This window comes from Microcaecilia unicolor, chromosome 12, assembly GCF_901765095.1.
Source record: "Microcaecilia unicolor chromosome 12, aMicUni1.1, whole genome shotgun sequence".
NCBI lineage: Eukaryota > Metazoa > Chordata > Amphibia > Gymnophiona > Siphonopidae > Microcaecilia > Microcaecilia unicolor.
Window position 1 is genome coordinate 77997428 of NC_044042.1, and position 15462 is coordinate 78012889.

The 15462-nt window shown below is 44.9% G+C and overlaps 1 protein-coding gene across 2 annotated transcripts in view; it reads right to left on the minus strand.

The window, feature by feature from the left end:
• The window catches only part of GOSR2 (golgi SNAP receptor complex member 2), a 31653-nt gene extending 16420 nt beyond the window's left edge, over nt 1–15233 (minus strand). For both annotated transcript variants that reach the window (XM_030220985.1, XM_030220984.1), the window contains exons 1-2: nt 15139–15233; nt 6424–6488 (exon numbers count right to left, since the gene is read on the minus strand). In XM_030220985.1, coding sequence (XP_030076845.1) covers nt 6424–6488; nt 15139–15167 — 94 coding nt within the window. In that variant the 5' untranslated portion in view covers nt 15168–15233. The remainder of the gene's footprint in view (nt 1–6423; nt 6489–15138) is intronic.
• Between the last annotated feature and the right edge of the window lie 229 nt (nt 15234–15462).

A 15462-nucleotide genomic window follows, 5' to 3' on the forward strand; every position in this document is an offset into this window, starting at 1 on the left:
GTGGCCCAATCCATGGCAACAGATATTAGTTGGCAGTATATATAAACAATACCATTATATACGATCTATACAAAACCGAACTTTTACCGCCTGACTGCTTAACCTCTTTGCTTTTAATGATCAAGCACTACCACTTTAAACCTTATGTCGAATAGGGTCTCTCTATAGCTGATGACCTAATGTATGTTACAACCCAATTTATTACTCAGGAACCTTCTTGCGATACCATAATGTATTCTTCTTTACCATGTATGTACGCACATGGTATACACCATGATCTGTTCCATATATATTATGTTCCATGCATGTTACCATGAATGTATGCACAATAACGCAATACCATCTGTAATCATGTTAACCGGAAATGGCAACCGCCATTACGGCAAATGTAAGCCATATTGAGCCTGCAAATTGGTGGAAAAATGTGGGATACAAATGCTACAAATAAATAAATAAATAAATAAATATAGCAACCAATACGCTGTAATATTTGCTCAGTAACCTTCACAGTAGAAATCCTGTGCCAGAAGAAATAAAACATATATCTAAAATTAAAAAGCAGTAAACTCTGCGTTCTGTCGGGGGGAGAGTTTGCAGGGTGGTGCTGCAGTTGTGGGGAATAATTTTTGTGAGCAAGAGCAGTTTGTGGAATGATGGGGCATTTGAGGGAGGTAGCTGTTGGCTTTGGGAGAAGGCTGCAGGGTGGTGGGACAGCTGGACAGATTTGGGAGTGGGACAGTTTGTAGAGCAGTTTTGGGGGCAGTGCGGGTAGTACGGTGGGAGAATTACAGGGGTAGTTTTTGTGGATGGGCAGTTTGCAGGGAGGTGAAAGAGTTGCAGGGTTAGGTTTTTGGGGACAAGATGGTTCTGGGGGAATGAGACAACTGTAGGATTTGTTTTAGGGGGTGGGACAGTTTGAGGATTAGGAGAGAAAAGAACAGGGAGAAGAAGTTGGAAAGGAGGTGGTCCCTAAAAGATGTAAATTCTAGGCTACAGGAGCTGGGACTCCTCCCACAGAAATGCACTGGACCCCTTTTTTTTTGTGGGGAGGGGGTATCTCTCTGTAACCCCTGGTCCATTCTGGCCCATTTTCAAACTCAATGGGATTTAAATTAAAAGCAATTTAACAGGCCAGGAAAAGTCCTGGCCGGTTAGATCACTTGTGCGGGGCTCTCCGCTGATATTCAGTGGCACTTCACCAGTTAGTACAATATCACCACTGACAGCTAACCTCAACGCTAGTCAGCACTTAACTGCCTACGTTAACTGGATAAACTGAACTTCATAAAACACAGTCCTATCTTTATATGGTTTTGCTTAGGCAGTTAAATGCCGAATATCGCATAAGAGATGGCCAGATGCATAAACCTAGAGATTCAAAGCCAGGGCCCGGATATGGCCCAGCATTTAATAGCCAGGCATAACGCCAGCAGTGGCCAAAAAAACGCCGACCACTGCTGGCTAAAAGTATCCTTTTACTCTTTATTCCACATGCCAAATTTCATAAGAACATAACAATAGCCTGTTTTCCAAACAGTGGCCAAGCCAGGTCACAAATACCTGGCAGAAACCCAAATTGTGGCAACACTCCATACTACAAATCCCAGGGCAAGAAGATGCTTCCCATGTCTGTCTCAATAGCAAACTATGGAAGTTTCCTCCAGGAATTTGTCCAAACCTTTTTTAAACCCAGATACGCTAATTGCTGTTACCACCTCCTACGGCAAAGAGTTCCAGAGCTTAACTATTTGTAAAGTGAAAAAATATTTCCTCCTATTTGTTTTAAAAGTATTTCCATGTAACTTCCTCGAGTGTCCCCTAGTCTTTGTACTTTAGGAACACGTAAAAAAAAAAATCGATTTACTTCTACTCCTTCTACACCACTCAGGATTTTGTAGACCTCGATCATATCTTTCCTCGTCTGTCTCTTTTCCAAGCTGAGGAGCCCTAACCTCTTTAGCCTTTCCTCTTACGAGAGAAGTTCCATCCCCTTTATCATTTTAGTCGCTCTTCTCTGAACCTTTTCTAATTCTGCTAATTCAGAGTTGTTTTGTCTCTAGGCAGACATTCTCAATCCCTTTTGTATAATTGTTCCCAATACCTGATAGGTTGGAAAAAAACAAAACCAAGGGCAAACAAACCATCTTTTCTAGTAAACGTCTTGAAAATAACCTCAGGTTCAAATCATTGTCAATAGTGTTATTGTATAAATGTACTCACTCTGCTGCTCCCCAGTATCTCTCCACACTCGTCCTTCCCTACACCCCTTCCCGTGCACTCCGCTCCATGGATAAATCCTTCTTATCTGTTCCCTTCTCCACTACTGCCAACTCCAGACTTCGCGCCTTCTGTCTCGCTGCACCCTACGCCTGGAATAAACTTCCTGAGCCCCTACGTCTTGCCCCATCCTTGGCCACCTTTAAACCTAGACTGAAAGCCCACCTCTTTAACATTGCTTTTGACTCGTAACCACTTGTAACCGCTCGCCTCCACCTACCCTCTTCTCTTCCTTCCCGTTCACATTAATTGATTTGATTACTTTATTTTTTATTTTTTTTGTCTATTAGATTGTAAGCTCTTTGAGCAGGGACTGTCTTTCTTCTATGTTTGTGCAGCACTGCATACGCCTTGTAGCGCTATAGAAATGCTAAATAGTAGTAGTAGTAGTTATTGGCTGGACTATGGGGGCCCTTCACCCCAAGCCAACCCGGCCAGTTTGGAAAGACAGATAAAATGTAGCCAGCCTCAGAATGCTTTTCTCACCCATGTTGAAAAGTACTAAAAAAAAAAAAAAGGGTATTTAAGCTGTTGCTAAATCAGGTACACCAGTGATGAAGCAGTACATTATTTCATTCCATAATTCTACTTAAGTTAACCTACCTTCAAATATTTGCTATAAACAAAACACTTTTTATAGAAAAATCAAACAAGATGGCAAAATTATTTTCATGGTTACACATAAGCAATTCTACAGGGAAAAAAACAACCCTCACCGTCACAAAATATAATAGGGCTAGCTTTCTCTGCATTTTTTTTTTTTTTGTGATCTAAAAATTTGTTAGCTCATCAAACCAGCTCCAAAATCAGTCTTACAGCATCTTGCCATTGTAATGTAGCAAAAAGCTAAACTTCTACAATAAAGCATAGGGTTTTTTTGTTACATTTGTACCCCGCGCTTTCCCACTCATGGCAGGCTCAATGCGGCAATGGAGGGTTAAGTGACTTGCCCAGAGTCACAAGGAGCTGCCTGTGCCTGAAGTGGGAATCGGTCTCAGTTCCTCAGGACCAAAATCCACTACCCTAACCACTAGGCCACTCCTCCACTGTTGCTACTATTTGAGATTCTACATGGAATGTTGCTATTCCACTAGCAACATTCCATGTAGAAGTCAGCCCTTGCAGATCACCAATGTGGCCGCGCAGGCTTCTACATGGAATGTTGCTAGTGGAATAGCAACATTCCATGTAGAATCTCCAATAGTAGCAACATTCCATGTAGAATCTCCAATAGTATCTATTTTATTTTTGTTACATTTGTACCCTGCGCTTTCCCACTCATGGCAGGCTGAATGCGGCTTACATGGGGCAATGGAGGGTTAAGTGACTTGCCCAGAGTCAGAAGGAGCTGCCTGTGCTTGAAGTGGGAATCAAACTCAGTTCCTCAGTTCCCCAGGACCAAAGTCCACCACTAGGCCACTCCTCCACTGTTGCTACTATTTGAGATTCTACATGGAATGTTGCTATTCCACTAGCAACATTCCATGTAGAAGTTGGCCCTTGCAGATCACCAATGTGGCCGCGCAGGCTTCTGCTTCTGTGAGTCTCATGTCCTGCACATACGTGCAGGACGTCAGACTCACAGAAACAGAAGCCTGCACAGCCTTCTACATGGAATGTTGCTGCTAGTGGAATAGCAACATTCCATGTAGAATCTCCAATAGTATCTATTTTATTTTTGTTACATTTGTACCCTGCGCTTTCCCACTCATGGCAGGCTCAATGCGGCTTACATGGGGCAATGGAGGGTTAAGTGACTTGCCCAGAGTCATAAGGAGCTGCCTATGCCTGAAGTGGGAATCAAACTCAGTTCCTCAGGACCAAAGTCCACCACCCTAACCACTAGGCCACTCCTCCACTGTTGCTACTATTTGAGATTCTACATGGAATGTTGCTATTCCACTAGCAACATCGGCCCTTGCAGATCACCAATGTGGCTGCGCAGGCTTCTGCTTCTGTGAGTCTGACGGACGTCAGACTCACAGAAACAGAAGCCTGCGCAGCCTTCTACATGGAATGTTGCTAGTGGAATAGCAACAGAATCTCCAATAGTAGCAACATTCCATGTAGAATCTCCAATAGTAGCAACATTCCATGTAGAATCTCCAATAGTATCTATTTTATTTTTGTTACATTTGTACCCTGCGCTTTCCCACTCACGGCAGGCTCAATGCGGCTTACATGGGGCAATGGAGGGTTAAGTGACTTGCCCAGAGTCACAAGGAGCTGCCTGTGCCTGAAGTGAGAATTGAACTCAGTTCCTCAGTTCCCCAGGACCAAAGTCCTCTAGCAACATTCCATGTAGAAGTCGGCCCTTGCAGATCACCAATGTGGCCGCGCAGGCTTCTGCTTCTGTGAGTCTGATGTCCTGCACATATGTGCAGGACGTCAGACTCACAAAAACAGAAGCCTGCGCAGCCTTCTACATGGAATGTTGCTAATGGAATAGCAACATTCCAAGTAGAATCTCCAATAGTAGCAACATTCCACGTAGAAGTCGGCCCTTGCAGATCACCAATGTGGCCGCGCAGGCTTCTGCTTCTTTGAGTCAGACGTCCTGCACGTACGTGCAGGACGTCAGATTCACAGAAACAGAAGCCTGCGCAGCCTTCTACTTGGAATGTTGCTAGTGGAATAGCAACATTCCACGTAGAATCTCCAATAGTATCTATTTTATTTTTGTTACATTTGTACCCTGCGCTTTCCCACTCATGGCAGGCTCAATGCGGCTTACATGGGGCAATGGAGGGTTAAGTGACTTGCCCAGAGTCATAAGGAGCTGCCTATGCCTGAAGTGGGAATCAAACTCAGTTCCTCAGGACCAAAGTCCACCACCCTAACCACTAGGCCACTCCTCCACTGTTGCTACTATTTGAGATTCTACATGGAATGTTGCTATTCCACTAGCAACATCGGCCCTTGCAGATCACCAATGTGGCTGCGCAGGCTTCTGCTTCTGTGAGTCTGACGGACGTCAGACTCACAGAAACAGAAGCCTGCGCAGCCTTCTACATGGAATGTTGCTAGTGGAATAGCAACAGAATCTCCAATAGTAGCAACATTCCATGTAGAATCTCCAATAGTAGCAACATTCCATGTAGAATCTCCAATAGTATCTATTTTATTTTTGTTACATTTGTACCCTGCGCTTTCCCACTCACGGCAGGCTCAATGCGGCTTACATGGGGCAATGGAGGGTTAAGTGACTTGCCCAGAGTCACAAGGAGCTGCCTGTGCCTGAAGTGAGAATTGAACTCAGTTCCTCAGTTCCCCAGGACCAAAGTCCTCTAGCAACATTCCATGTAGAAGTCGGCCCTTGCAGATCACCAATGTGGCCGCGCAGGCTTCTGCTTCTGTGAGTCTGATGTCCTGCACATATGTGCAGGACGTCAGACTCACAAAAACAGAAGCCTGCGCAGCCTTCTACATGGAATGTTGCTAATGGAATAGCAACATTCCAAGTAGAATCTCCAATAGTAGCAACATTCCATGTAGAAGTCGGCCCTTGCAGATCACCAATGTGGCCGCGCAGGCTTCTGCTTCTTTGAGTCAGACGTCCTGCACGTACGTGCAGGACGTCAGATTCACAGAAACAGAAGCCTGCGCAGCCTTCTACTTGGAATGTTGCTAGTGGAATAGCAACATTCCACGTAGAATCTCCAATAGTATCTATTTTATTTTTGTTACATTTGTACCCTGCGCTTTCCCACTCATGGCAGGCTCAATGCGGCTTACATGGGGCAATGGAGGATTAAGTGACTTGCCCAGTTACCAAATTTAAACCAGTGTAAAGAAACAGGTTTTCCCATAGTTATTTTTAACTAGTTTAGCTAACTTCCATTTTTACTGGTTTAAAAGGTAGAGCATGGGAAATATTATTGAAGGATTTACTGAGCTACACTTTCTCTTTCTTACTGATCATGTTTTATTGATAATTCAGGCATCTACCAGTTCCTCACATGCACATACACGCAACAACATGGAAGGAAACAGATGATTGGATGCTCTAAATATGTAAAAGTCTGAAGATCTTTTATGGTTTATGTGGATTTATTTCCTGTACACCACTGTCCCATGTTAAGAGCACATCCAGTCCCCGGCTCATTAGATTGCATTATGTCCACCGTTCAATGGTTAATTACTCACGGTGCACGGACTGTTTGTCCGAAGTCTCCAGCCGACCCATATGCAACTGCACTTCATGGACTTGCCTAGAAAGGAGATGATGAAGAAATGAGTACAATTAAATGCAATCGGCAGCAGAGCTTTCAGGATGGTAAAAAGGTGAAAGCAGACAATCCTCTATCATTAAAAACAAGTTTTGTTTTCATCTGGTTAGCAGTCAGCTTATAATGAATCGTACTACTGTAGATATGCAGTGCTATGTATTTTTTATTTCTTCCTGCTTAAAAAGGAGGTACAATCAGAATATTGTGGCATGGATGTAAAATTCAATCCAGACTCCCATGCTTAATACCTGGATATTTAGGGCCTGGTCAGTTATTACAATAATTTTGGACAGGGCTGGCCTTAAAATTGCAAGGCCCTGTACGAACAAGTTTGGTGGGGCCCCCAATTTAAGATTTCAAATGAACCAGCACCTCCGTCCAGGACTGATTTTTTGGTAGACACTAGGTGGGCATAGGCGGCGCAGATATTGACAAAGCTTCAGTTCTCCTTTCATTGGTCTGTTCTGTCGCCATCTGACTCCAAAGTAGAGGGGTCATAGCTCACCTCCTGTGGCTGCATGTCTACTGACCAAATTCTATCCACTTAGCTATGTGGGCAACAGGACTGAATATCGACCACAACCCGGATAACCTTTTTCTGCTTTTTAAAATCCCCCAATCCCTCCTCCCAGCCCCTGAAAAATCCCCCTCCTTTCCTCCCCCTCCCCTCAGCTTGCTGCTCTTCAGAAACTTATATTCAAAAGTTAGGAAAGAAGAGGGAGGTGCTGTTGCTGGGAGATTTCAATCTGCCAGATGTAGATTGGAAGGTTCTGTCGGCGAAATCGGAGAGAAGTAGACAGATCGTGGATGCTTTCCAAAGTGTTTTGCTCAGACAAATGGTGACGGAACCCACGAGGGAGGGAGCGACACTGGATCTGGTGCTCACAAATGGGGATAGCGTGTCAAAAGTCCGAGTGGGTTCCCACCTCGGCAGCAGTGACCATCAAACGGTTTGATTTGATATGACGGCTGAAGTGGAGGGCGGCCACTCAAAACTCAAAGTCCTGGACTTCAAGTGTGCTGACTTTAGTAAAATGGGGGAATACCTAAGGAAGGAGCTGATGGGCTGGGAGGACATACAGTGGTGGAAATAAGTATTTGATCCCTTGCTGATTTTGTAAGTTTGCCCACTGACAAAGACATGAGCAGCCCATAATTGAAGGGTAGGTTATTGGTAACAGTGAGAGATAGCACATCACAAATTAAATCCGGAAAATCACATTGTGGAAAGTATATGAATTTATTTGCATTCTGCAGAGGGAAATAAGTATTTGATCCCCCACCAACCAGTAAGAGATCTGGCCCCTACAGACCAGGTAGATGCTCCAAATCAACTCGTTACCTGCATGACAGACAGCTGTCGGCAATGGTCACCTGTATGAAAGACACCTGTCCACAGACTCAGTGAATCAGTCAGACTCTAACCTCTACAAAATGGCCAAGAGCAAGGAGCTGTCTAAGGATGTCAGGGACAAGATCATACACCTGCACAAGGCTGGAATGGGCTACAAAACCATCAGTAAGACGCTGGGCGAGAAGGACACAACTGTTGGTGCCATAGTAAGAAAATGGAAGAAGTACAAAATGACTGTCAATCGACAAAGATCTGGGGCTCCACGCAAAATCTCACCTCGTGGGGTATCCTTGATCATGAGGAAGGTTAGAAATCAGCCTACAACTACAAGGGGGGAACTTGTCAATGATCTCAAGGCAGCTGGGACCACTGTCACCACGAAAACCATTGGTAACACATTACGACATAACGGATTGCAATCCTGCAGTGCCCGCAAGGTCCCCCTGCTCCGGAAGGCACATGTGACGGCCCGTCTGAAGTTTGCCAGTGAACACCTGGATGATGCCGAGAGTGATTGGGAGAAGGTGCTGTGGTCAGATGAGACAAAAATTGAGCTCTTTGGCATGAACTCAACTTGCCGTGTTTGGAGGAAGAGAAATGCTGCCTATGACCCAAAGAACACCGTCCCCACTGTCAAGCATGGAGGTGGAAATGTTATGTTTTGGGGGTGTTTCTCTGCTAACGGCACAGGACTACTTCACCGCATCAATGGGAGAATGGATGGGGCCATGTACCGTACAATTCTGAGTGACAACCTCCTTCCCTCCGCCAGGGCCTTAAAAATGGGTCGTGGCTGGGTCTTCCAGCACGACAATGACCCAAAACATACAGCCAAGGCAACAAAGGAGTGGCTCAGGAAGAAGCACATTAGGGTCATGGAGTGGCCTAGCCAGTCACCAGACCTTAATCCCATTGAAAACTTATGGAGGGAGCTGAAGCTGCGAGTTGCCAAGCGACAGCCCAGAACTCTTAATGATTTAGAGATGATCTGCAAAGAGGAGTGGACTAAAATTCCTCCTGACATGTGTGCAAACCTCATCATCAACTACAGAAGACGTCTGACCGCTGTGCTTGCCAACAAGGGTTTTGCCACCAAGTATTAGGTCTTGTTTGCCAGAGGGATTAAATACTTATTTCCCTCTGCAGAATGCAAATAAATTCATATACTTTCCACAATGTGATTTTCCGGATTTAATTTGTGATGTGCTATCTCTCACTGTTACCAATAACCTACCCTTCAATTATGGGCTGCTCATGTCTTTGTCAGTGGGCAAACTTACAAAATCAGCAAGGGATCAAATACTTATTTCCACCACTGTACAAGAAGTGGAAGGACAGTGGTCCAGGCTGAAAGAAGCTATAAATAGGGCCACAAACCTTTATGTAAGGAAAGTAAATAAAAGCAAGAGAAAAAGGAAACCAATATGGTTCTCCAAGCAAGTGGCTGAGAAAATAAAGGCTAAAGGGTTGGCGTTCCAGATATATAGAAAAACTCAAGAAGAAGAACACGGGGATGAATACCGGATGAAACTGAAAGAAGCCAAGAGAGAGGTACGTCTGGCGAAAGCGCAAGCGGAAGAACAAATGGCTAGAAATGTAAGGAGGGGTGACAAAAGTTTCTTCAGGTATATTAGTGAAAGGAGAATGACTAAAAAGGGAATTGTGAGACTAAAAGATACTGCGAACTGCTATGTAGATAATGATGAAGAAAAAGCCAATTTGCTAAATAGATACTTTTGTTCTGTTTTCACTGAAGAAAATCCTGGAGCAAGGACCGCGATGGACTGGAAAAAGTACAAATGATAGTGGAGTGGATACAGAATCATTTACAGAAGAGAGTGTGTATGAACAACTTGTAAAGCTAAAGGTGGACAAAGCCATGGGACCGGACGGGATCCACCCCAGGATATTAAGGGAGCTCAGAGAGGTCCTAGCGGGTCCTCTTAAAGATTTGTTTAATAAATCCTTGGAGACAGGAGATGTTCCGAGGGATTGGAGAACGGCGGAGGTGGTCCCTCTTCACAAAAGTGGTGATAGGGAAGTAGCTGGAAACTACAGGCCAGTAAGCCTCACTTCGGTTATTGGAAAAATAATGGAAGCGATGCTGAAGGAAAGGATAGTGAATTTCCTGGAAGCCAATAAGTTGCAAGATCCGAGACAACATGGTTTTACCAAAGGGAAATCGTGCCAAACGAATCTCATTGAGTTTTTTGATTGGGTGACAGGAGAATTGAATCAGGGACGAGCTATAGACATAATCTACTTAGATTTCAGCAAAGCTTTTGACACGGTTCCCCACAGGAGGCTTTTAAATAAACTGGATGGGCTGAAGATAGGACCTAAAGTGGTGAACTGGATTAGGAACTGGTTGACGGACAGACGCCAGAGGGTGGTGGTGAATGGAGTTAGCTCAGAGGAGAGAAAGGTGAGTAGTGGAGTGCCTCAAGGATCGGTGCTGGGGCCGATTCTGTTCAATATATTTGTGAGTGACCTTGCCGAAGGGTTAGAAGGTAAAGTTTGCCTATTTGCGGATGATACTAAGATCTGTAACAGAGTGGACACCCCGGAGGGAGTGGAAAACATGAAAAAGGATTTGAAGAAGCTAGAACAATGGTCTAAGGTCTGGCAATTAAAATTCAATGCGAAGAAATGCAAAGTGATGCACTTAGGGAATAGAAATCCACGGGAGACCTATGTGTTAGGTGGCGAGAGTCTGATAGGTTCAGACGGGGAGAGGGACCTTGGGGTGATAGTATCTGAGGATTTGAAGGTGACAAAACAGTGTGACAAGGCGGTGGCTGTATCTAGAAGGTTGTTGGGCTGTATAGAGAGAGGTGTGACCAGCAGAAGAAAGGGGGTGTTGATGCCTCTGTATAAGTCGTTGGTGAGGCCCCATCTAGAGTATTGTGTTCAGTTTTGGAGGCCGTATCTTGCTAAGGATGTAAAAAGAATCGAAGCGGTGCAAAGAAAAGCTACGAGAATGGTATGGGATTTGCGTAACAAGACGTATGAGGAGAGACTTGCTGACCTGAACATGTATACCCTGGAGGAAAGGAGAAACAGGGGTGATATGATACAGACGTTCAAATATTTGAAAGGTATTAATCCGCAAACGAACCTTTTCCGGAGATACGAAGGCGGTAGAACGAGAGGACATGAAATGAGATTGAAGGGGGGCAGACTCAAGAAAAATGTCAGGAAGTATTTCTTCACGGAGAGAGTGGTGAATGCTTGGAATGCCCTCCCGCGGGAGGTGGTGGAGAGGAAAACGGTAACGGAATTCAAACATGCGTGGGATAAACATAAAGGAATCCTGTTCAGAAGGAAAGGATCCTCAGGAGCTTAACCGAGATTGGATAGCAGAGCCGGTAGTGGGAGGCGGGGCTGGAGGTTGGGAGGCAGGGATAGCGCTGGGCAGACTTATACGGTCTGTGCCAGAGCCGGTGGTGGGAGGCGGGGATAGTGCTGGGCAGACTTATACGGTCTATGCCAGAGCCGGTGGTTGGGAGGCGGGGCTAGTGCTGGGCAGACTTATACGGTCTGTGCCCTGAAGAGCACAGGTACAAATCAAAGTAGGGTATACACAAAAGTAGCACACATGAGTTGTCTTGTTGGGCAGACTGGATAGACCGTGCAGGTCTTTTTCTGCCGTCATCTACTATGTTACTATGTTATACCCCCTCCCTGAACATCCACCCACCTTCTACCTGCCGGGGGGGTTCTTGATGTCTTTAGTGGTCCATGGGGTCGCTGGAGACGGAAGCCAAGCCCCCTCAATCCTACCCCTTATGGCTTTCCTAAGAAAATAGCTGCAGCAAAGTCGCAGCATTTATTTTCTTAGGGAAGCCACAAGGGGCAGGAGCAAGGGGGCTTCGTGCCTGCTTCCAACGACCCCACAGACCACCAGAGACATCAGGTAGACCCAGGGGGACTTCCCTATAATGCGGGGAGAGGGGGTGGGGGAAGTTCAGGATCTGCATAGCAGCGTGCAGGGGAGAGGAAGGAAGGAAGGAGTATCGAGGGGCTTTAAAAAGCAGAAAGGGGTTATGCAGGTCTCAGCCGATATTCAGCCAGAAGCCGCATAACTGTCTTATGTGGACCCCAGCTGAATATCGGCCAGGACCCGCATAAGCCCCAGCAGTCAGCGTCGGTCAAATTAGCTCCAGATATTCAATGCCGGGACCAGGATATAGCCCAGCACTAAATATTATGGGCTAATTTAGCCAGTTACAATCAATGTTTTAAAAAAATACTGAATGCCACTAGCTAAATATCAGCCAGAAAATATTTTTGAATTTAACCGAATATGATTTTTGATGGCAATAAAATTGATCATGCTATTTAGAATGATGTCCTGAAGTGTACCTAAGGCAGTGGTTCCCAAACCGGTCCTGGGGGTACCCCAGCCAGTCAGGTTTTTAGGATAGTCACAATGAATACTCATGAGAGAGATTTGTATACACTAGTTCCACTAAATGCAAATCTATCTCATGAATAAGGTATCCCAAAAAACTGAATGGTGGGGTGCCTCCAGGACCAGGTTTGGGAACCACTGCTCTAAGGTCAATTTATTATTATTATTATATTTATTTATTGTCAATGTTGATGGCATAGCAAACCAACCTATCTGCCTCAAAAACAGAGGGGCCCTTTAACAGAGCAGCGGTAGTCCTGCGAGTGCGTACCATTTCCTGTTACCGCCGGTTTAGCATGGGAGCCCTTACTGCCACCTCAATGGGTGGCGGTAAGGACTCCCTGTCACATGGCAATGCAGTAAGAGTTCTCTAACCACATGGCCACGTGTGATGGAGGCTTTGTTACCCACTGTGGTAAAAAGAGCCCTGGCCTGCAGGAAAAACGACCGCCAGCACAGGGCTCTTTTCCCCACAGCTTGGTAAAACAGCCCCAGAAAGAGAACTGAAGAAAGACTGGGCTGAGCCCTGAGAAGCCCTAGTTACCAAAAATCCTGCTGTAATACTAATTATCTATCTTCTAATATACTTCCATTATTCACGATATATTGTAAGCCACATTGAGCCTGCAAAGAGGTGGGAAAATGTGGGATACAAATGCAATAAATAAATAAGTAAAGAGAATGCTAGAGATCAGCTGAAGCCTGTGAAACATAGTTCCAGAGGTTTTGAGGAAAATGTAGAAAAGGAGAGAACTGAATAATTTCTTTCCTGGAGCAGTACCACAAACAAAAAAAAAAAAAAATGAAAGACTAGTTTGCAAAGTAAACAGTGCTTTGCTTAGTGTACAGTCATTCTGCAGCAACTGCAGTACAGTAAATTAGAAGCCTTGAACTGGAAACTTATCTTAAAACTCTGTTTCCCAGAGCTGTACTTTCAAAACAAAACAATAAAAAACAAAACAAAACCACACAAAACTTCCAGGATAGATGTGCTTCCCTTTCTCTGTTTTTGTCTGGTTAGGTGCATTTATTTTCTCATGATCTAACCTGAATACTATTAAAGATTTAGTCAAAGCAAATCCAGGCCTAGAAGATCCTGGTGGAAAGCATAGGGAAGGGAAGGGAAATGGGACTTGATATACCGCCTTTCTGAGGTTTTTGCAACTACATTCAAAGCGGTTTACATATATTCAGGTACTTATTTTGTATCAGGGGCAATGGAGGGTTAAGTGACTTGCCCAGAGTCACAAGGAGCTGCAGTGGGAATTGAACTCAGTTCCCCAGGATCAAAGTCCACTGCACTAACCACTAGGCTACTCCTCCACTCCACTTTCCAAGGCCATCAGCATACTTAGGGGTCCTTTTACAAAGCTGTAGTAGAAAGTGGCCTTAGCATACCCTTAAGCGGGTTTTTCCTAAGACCATTTGTACCACAGATGGAAAATAGCCATCTTTCCATCTTCCACTTTAAAAGCCATACACTAATGTTGCCATTAGTGTGTGGCCATTAACAAAAATTAGAACATGAGCCCTTACCTCTACCTATTTTGTAGGTGGTAAGGGCACATGCATTAATCAGCACGTGGCAATGTAGATGCAGTAACTGATAAGCACAGAAATACCCACTTTCCAACCCAGACACGCCCCCCTTGGCCAAAAAATTAAAAATATTTTTTAGCACATGGGTAGCGCACACACATTTGGAAGCTATTGAGGGACGCCTGGGCACAACCCGCGGTAAACCCTTTTAAGCTGCAGTAAGTACGCGCTAGTGTTTACTGCAGCTTAGTAAAAGGATTCCTTAGGCTTATCTCTTTTGATTAACTTCCGCCTTATAATTTTAAGACCTTTCTATCAATGGTCTGAGGCACCCCATCTTGACCACAGATTGTGAGCTGTATAAAGCATGTATTGTACAGAACTACTACATAAACAAAAAGTAGTAGCAGCACTGTGCTGTAGGTGTACCCAACTTATCAATATCATGCAAAGACCTTCTGAAGTGTGCTAGCACTTCACAGTGCAATATTGTCATCCACATGTGTTATTAATAAATAGGCTCAACAGCACAGAAAGGGATCTGTGATAAATAACATGCATTAAGAAGTATTAGCACATAGAGGGGCTCATTTTCAAAGCACTTAGACTTACAAAGTTACATTGTAACCTATGGAACTTTGTAAGTCTAAGTGCTTTGAAAATACGCCTCACAGTAATCTTAGTAAATTTAACCCCTGGTCTCCTATAACCATACCAAATACCCCAGTCAGGGAAAATCTCAGCACCAGCAGCTAATTCAGGGCTAGCTCAGTCATTAGGCAAGGCAGCTTATTGAGCCACCAAAGATCAGCTACAGTCAAAGCAAAACAACAGGTACTGACAATCACACAAAGTCCAAGAACAATCAGCACATAATTAACCTGCACTTCTAGTGCCAATCGTGATTACAGAGTTTTATCATAATATGGGAAAAAGGTTGGGCAGGCTAGGGGTACTGTGAAAGTTAAAGATAATTGAGAAGGGGGGGGGGGGTGTAAGGCTGAAGGTTCGCCTAGGACGCCCACAACCCTTACACTGGCTCTGAGCTAAGCAGAACCACGGGAGTTGGCAGTGGACCCTTAAGACTGGGGAGACAAGGATTTGGCAGGACAAGTCCCAACTGAACCCCTGAGTCTGTGTGCGGGGGGGGGGGGTGGTAGTGGGTTCCCTAATCCTGGGGTGAAAGCCATGGCTGGGGCTACATTGATGGGAACTAAATGGAATAGGGGGGGGGAGGGTAGTACAACCATTAGGGCAGAGACGGAAATACAGGTGCTCCTAAGCTTAAGCCCCGAAATGGGAATGAAGGGAACCTATACACTCACTTATTCGTCTGATGATAAAGCGCGTCCATGTTGCCAGCCTCACACGCGCCTTCCCACCACCAGAAAACACGTCAACTCAACACAGACAGCCGGCAGCCACTTCCGGGCGACGCCAGGACCCCATAAGGCTACTAAGATGCCTGTGCCTCATCACCCGTTCCTCACCAGTGACAAAAAAAACAAATGGCACCGGAGGTTAACGAACGAAAAAAGACATGTTATTTGACTATATTAACAAATATCCAAACGAGAAGAAATATATTCAATTCGGTGGCAGGCATTCAGCTCAGCATTATAAGGAATGGGTCCTTAGATGCAGTGTTG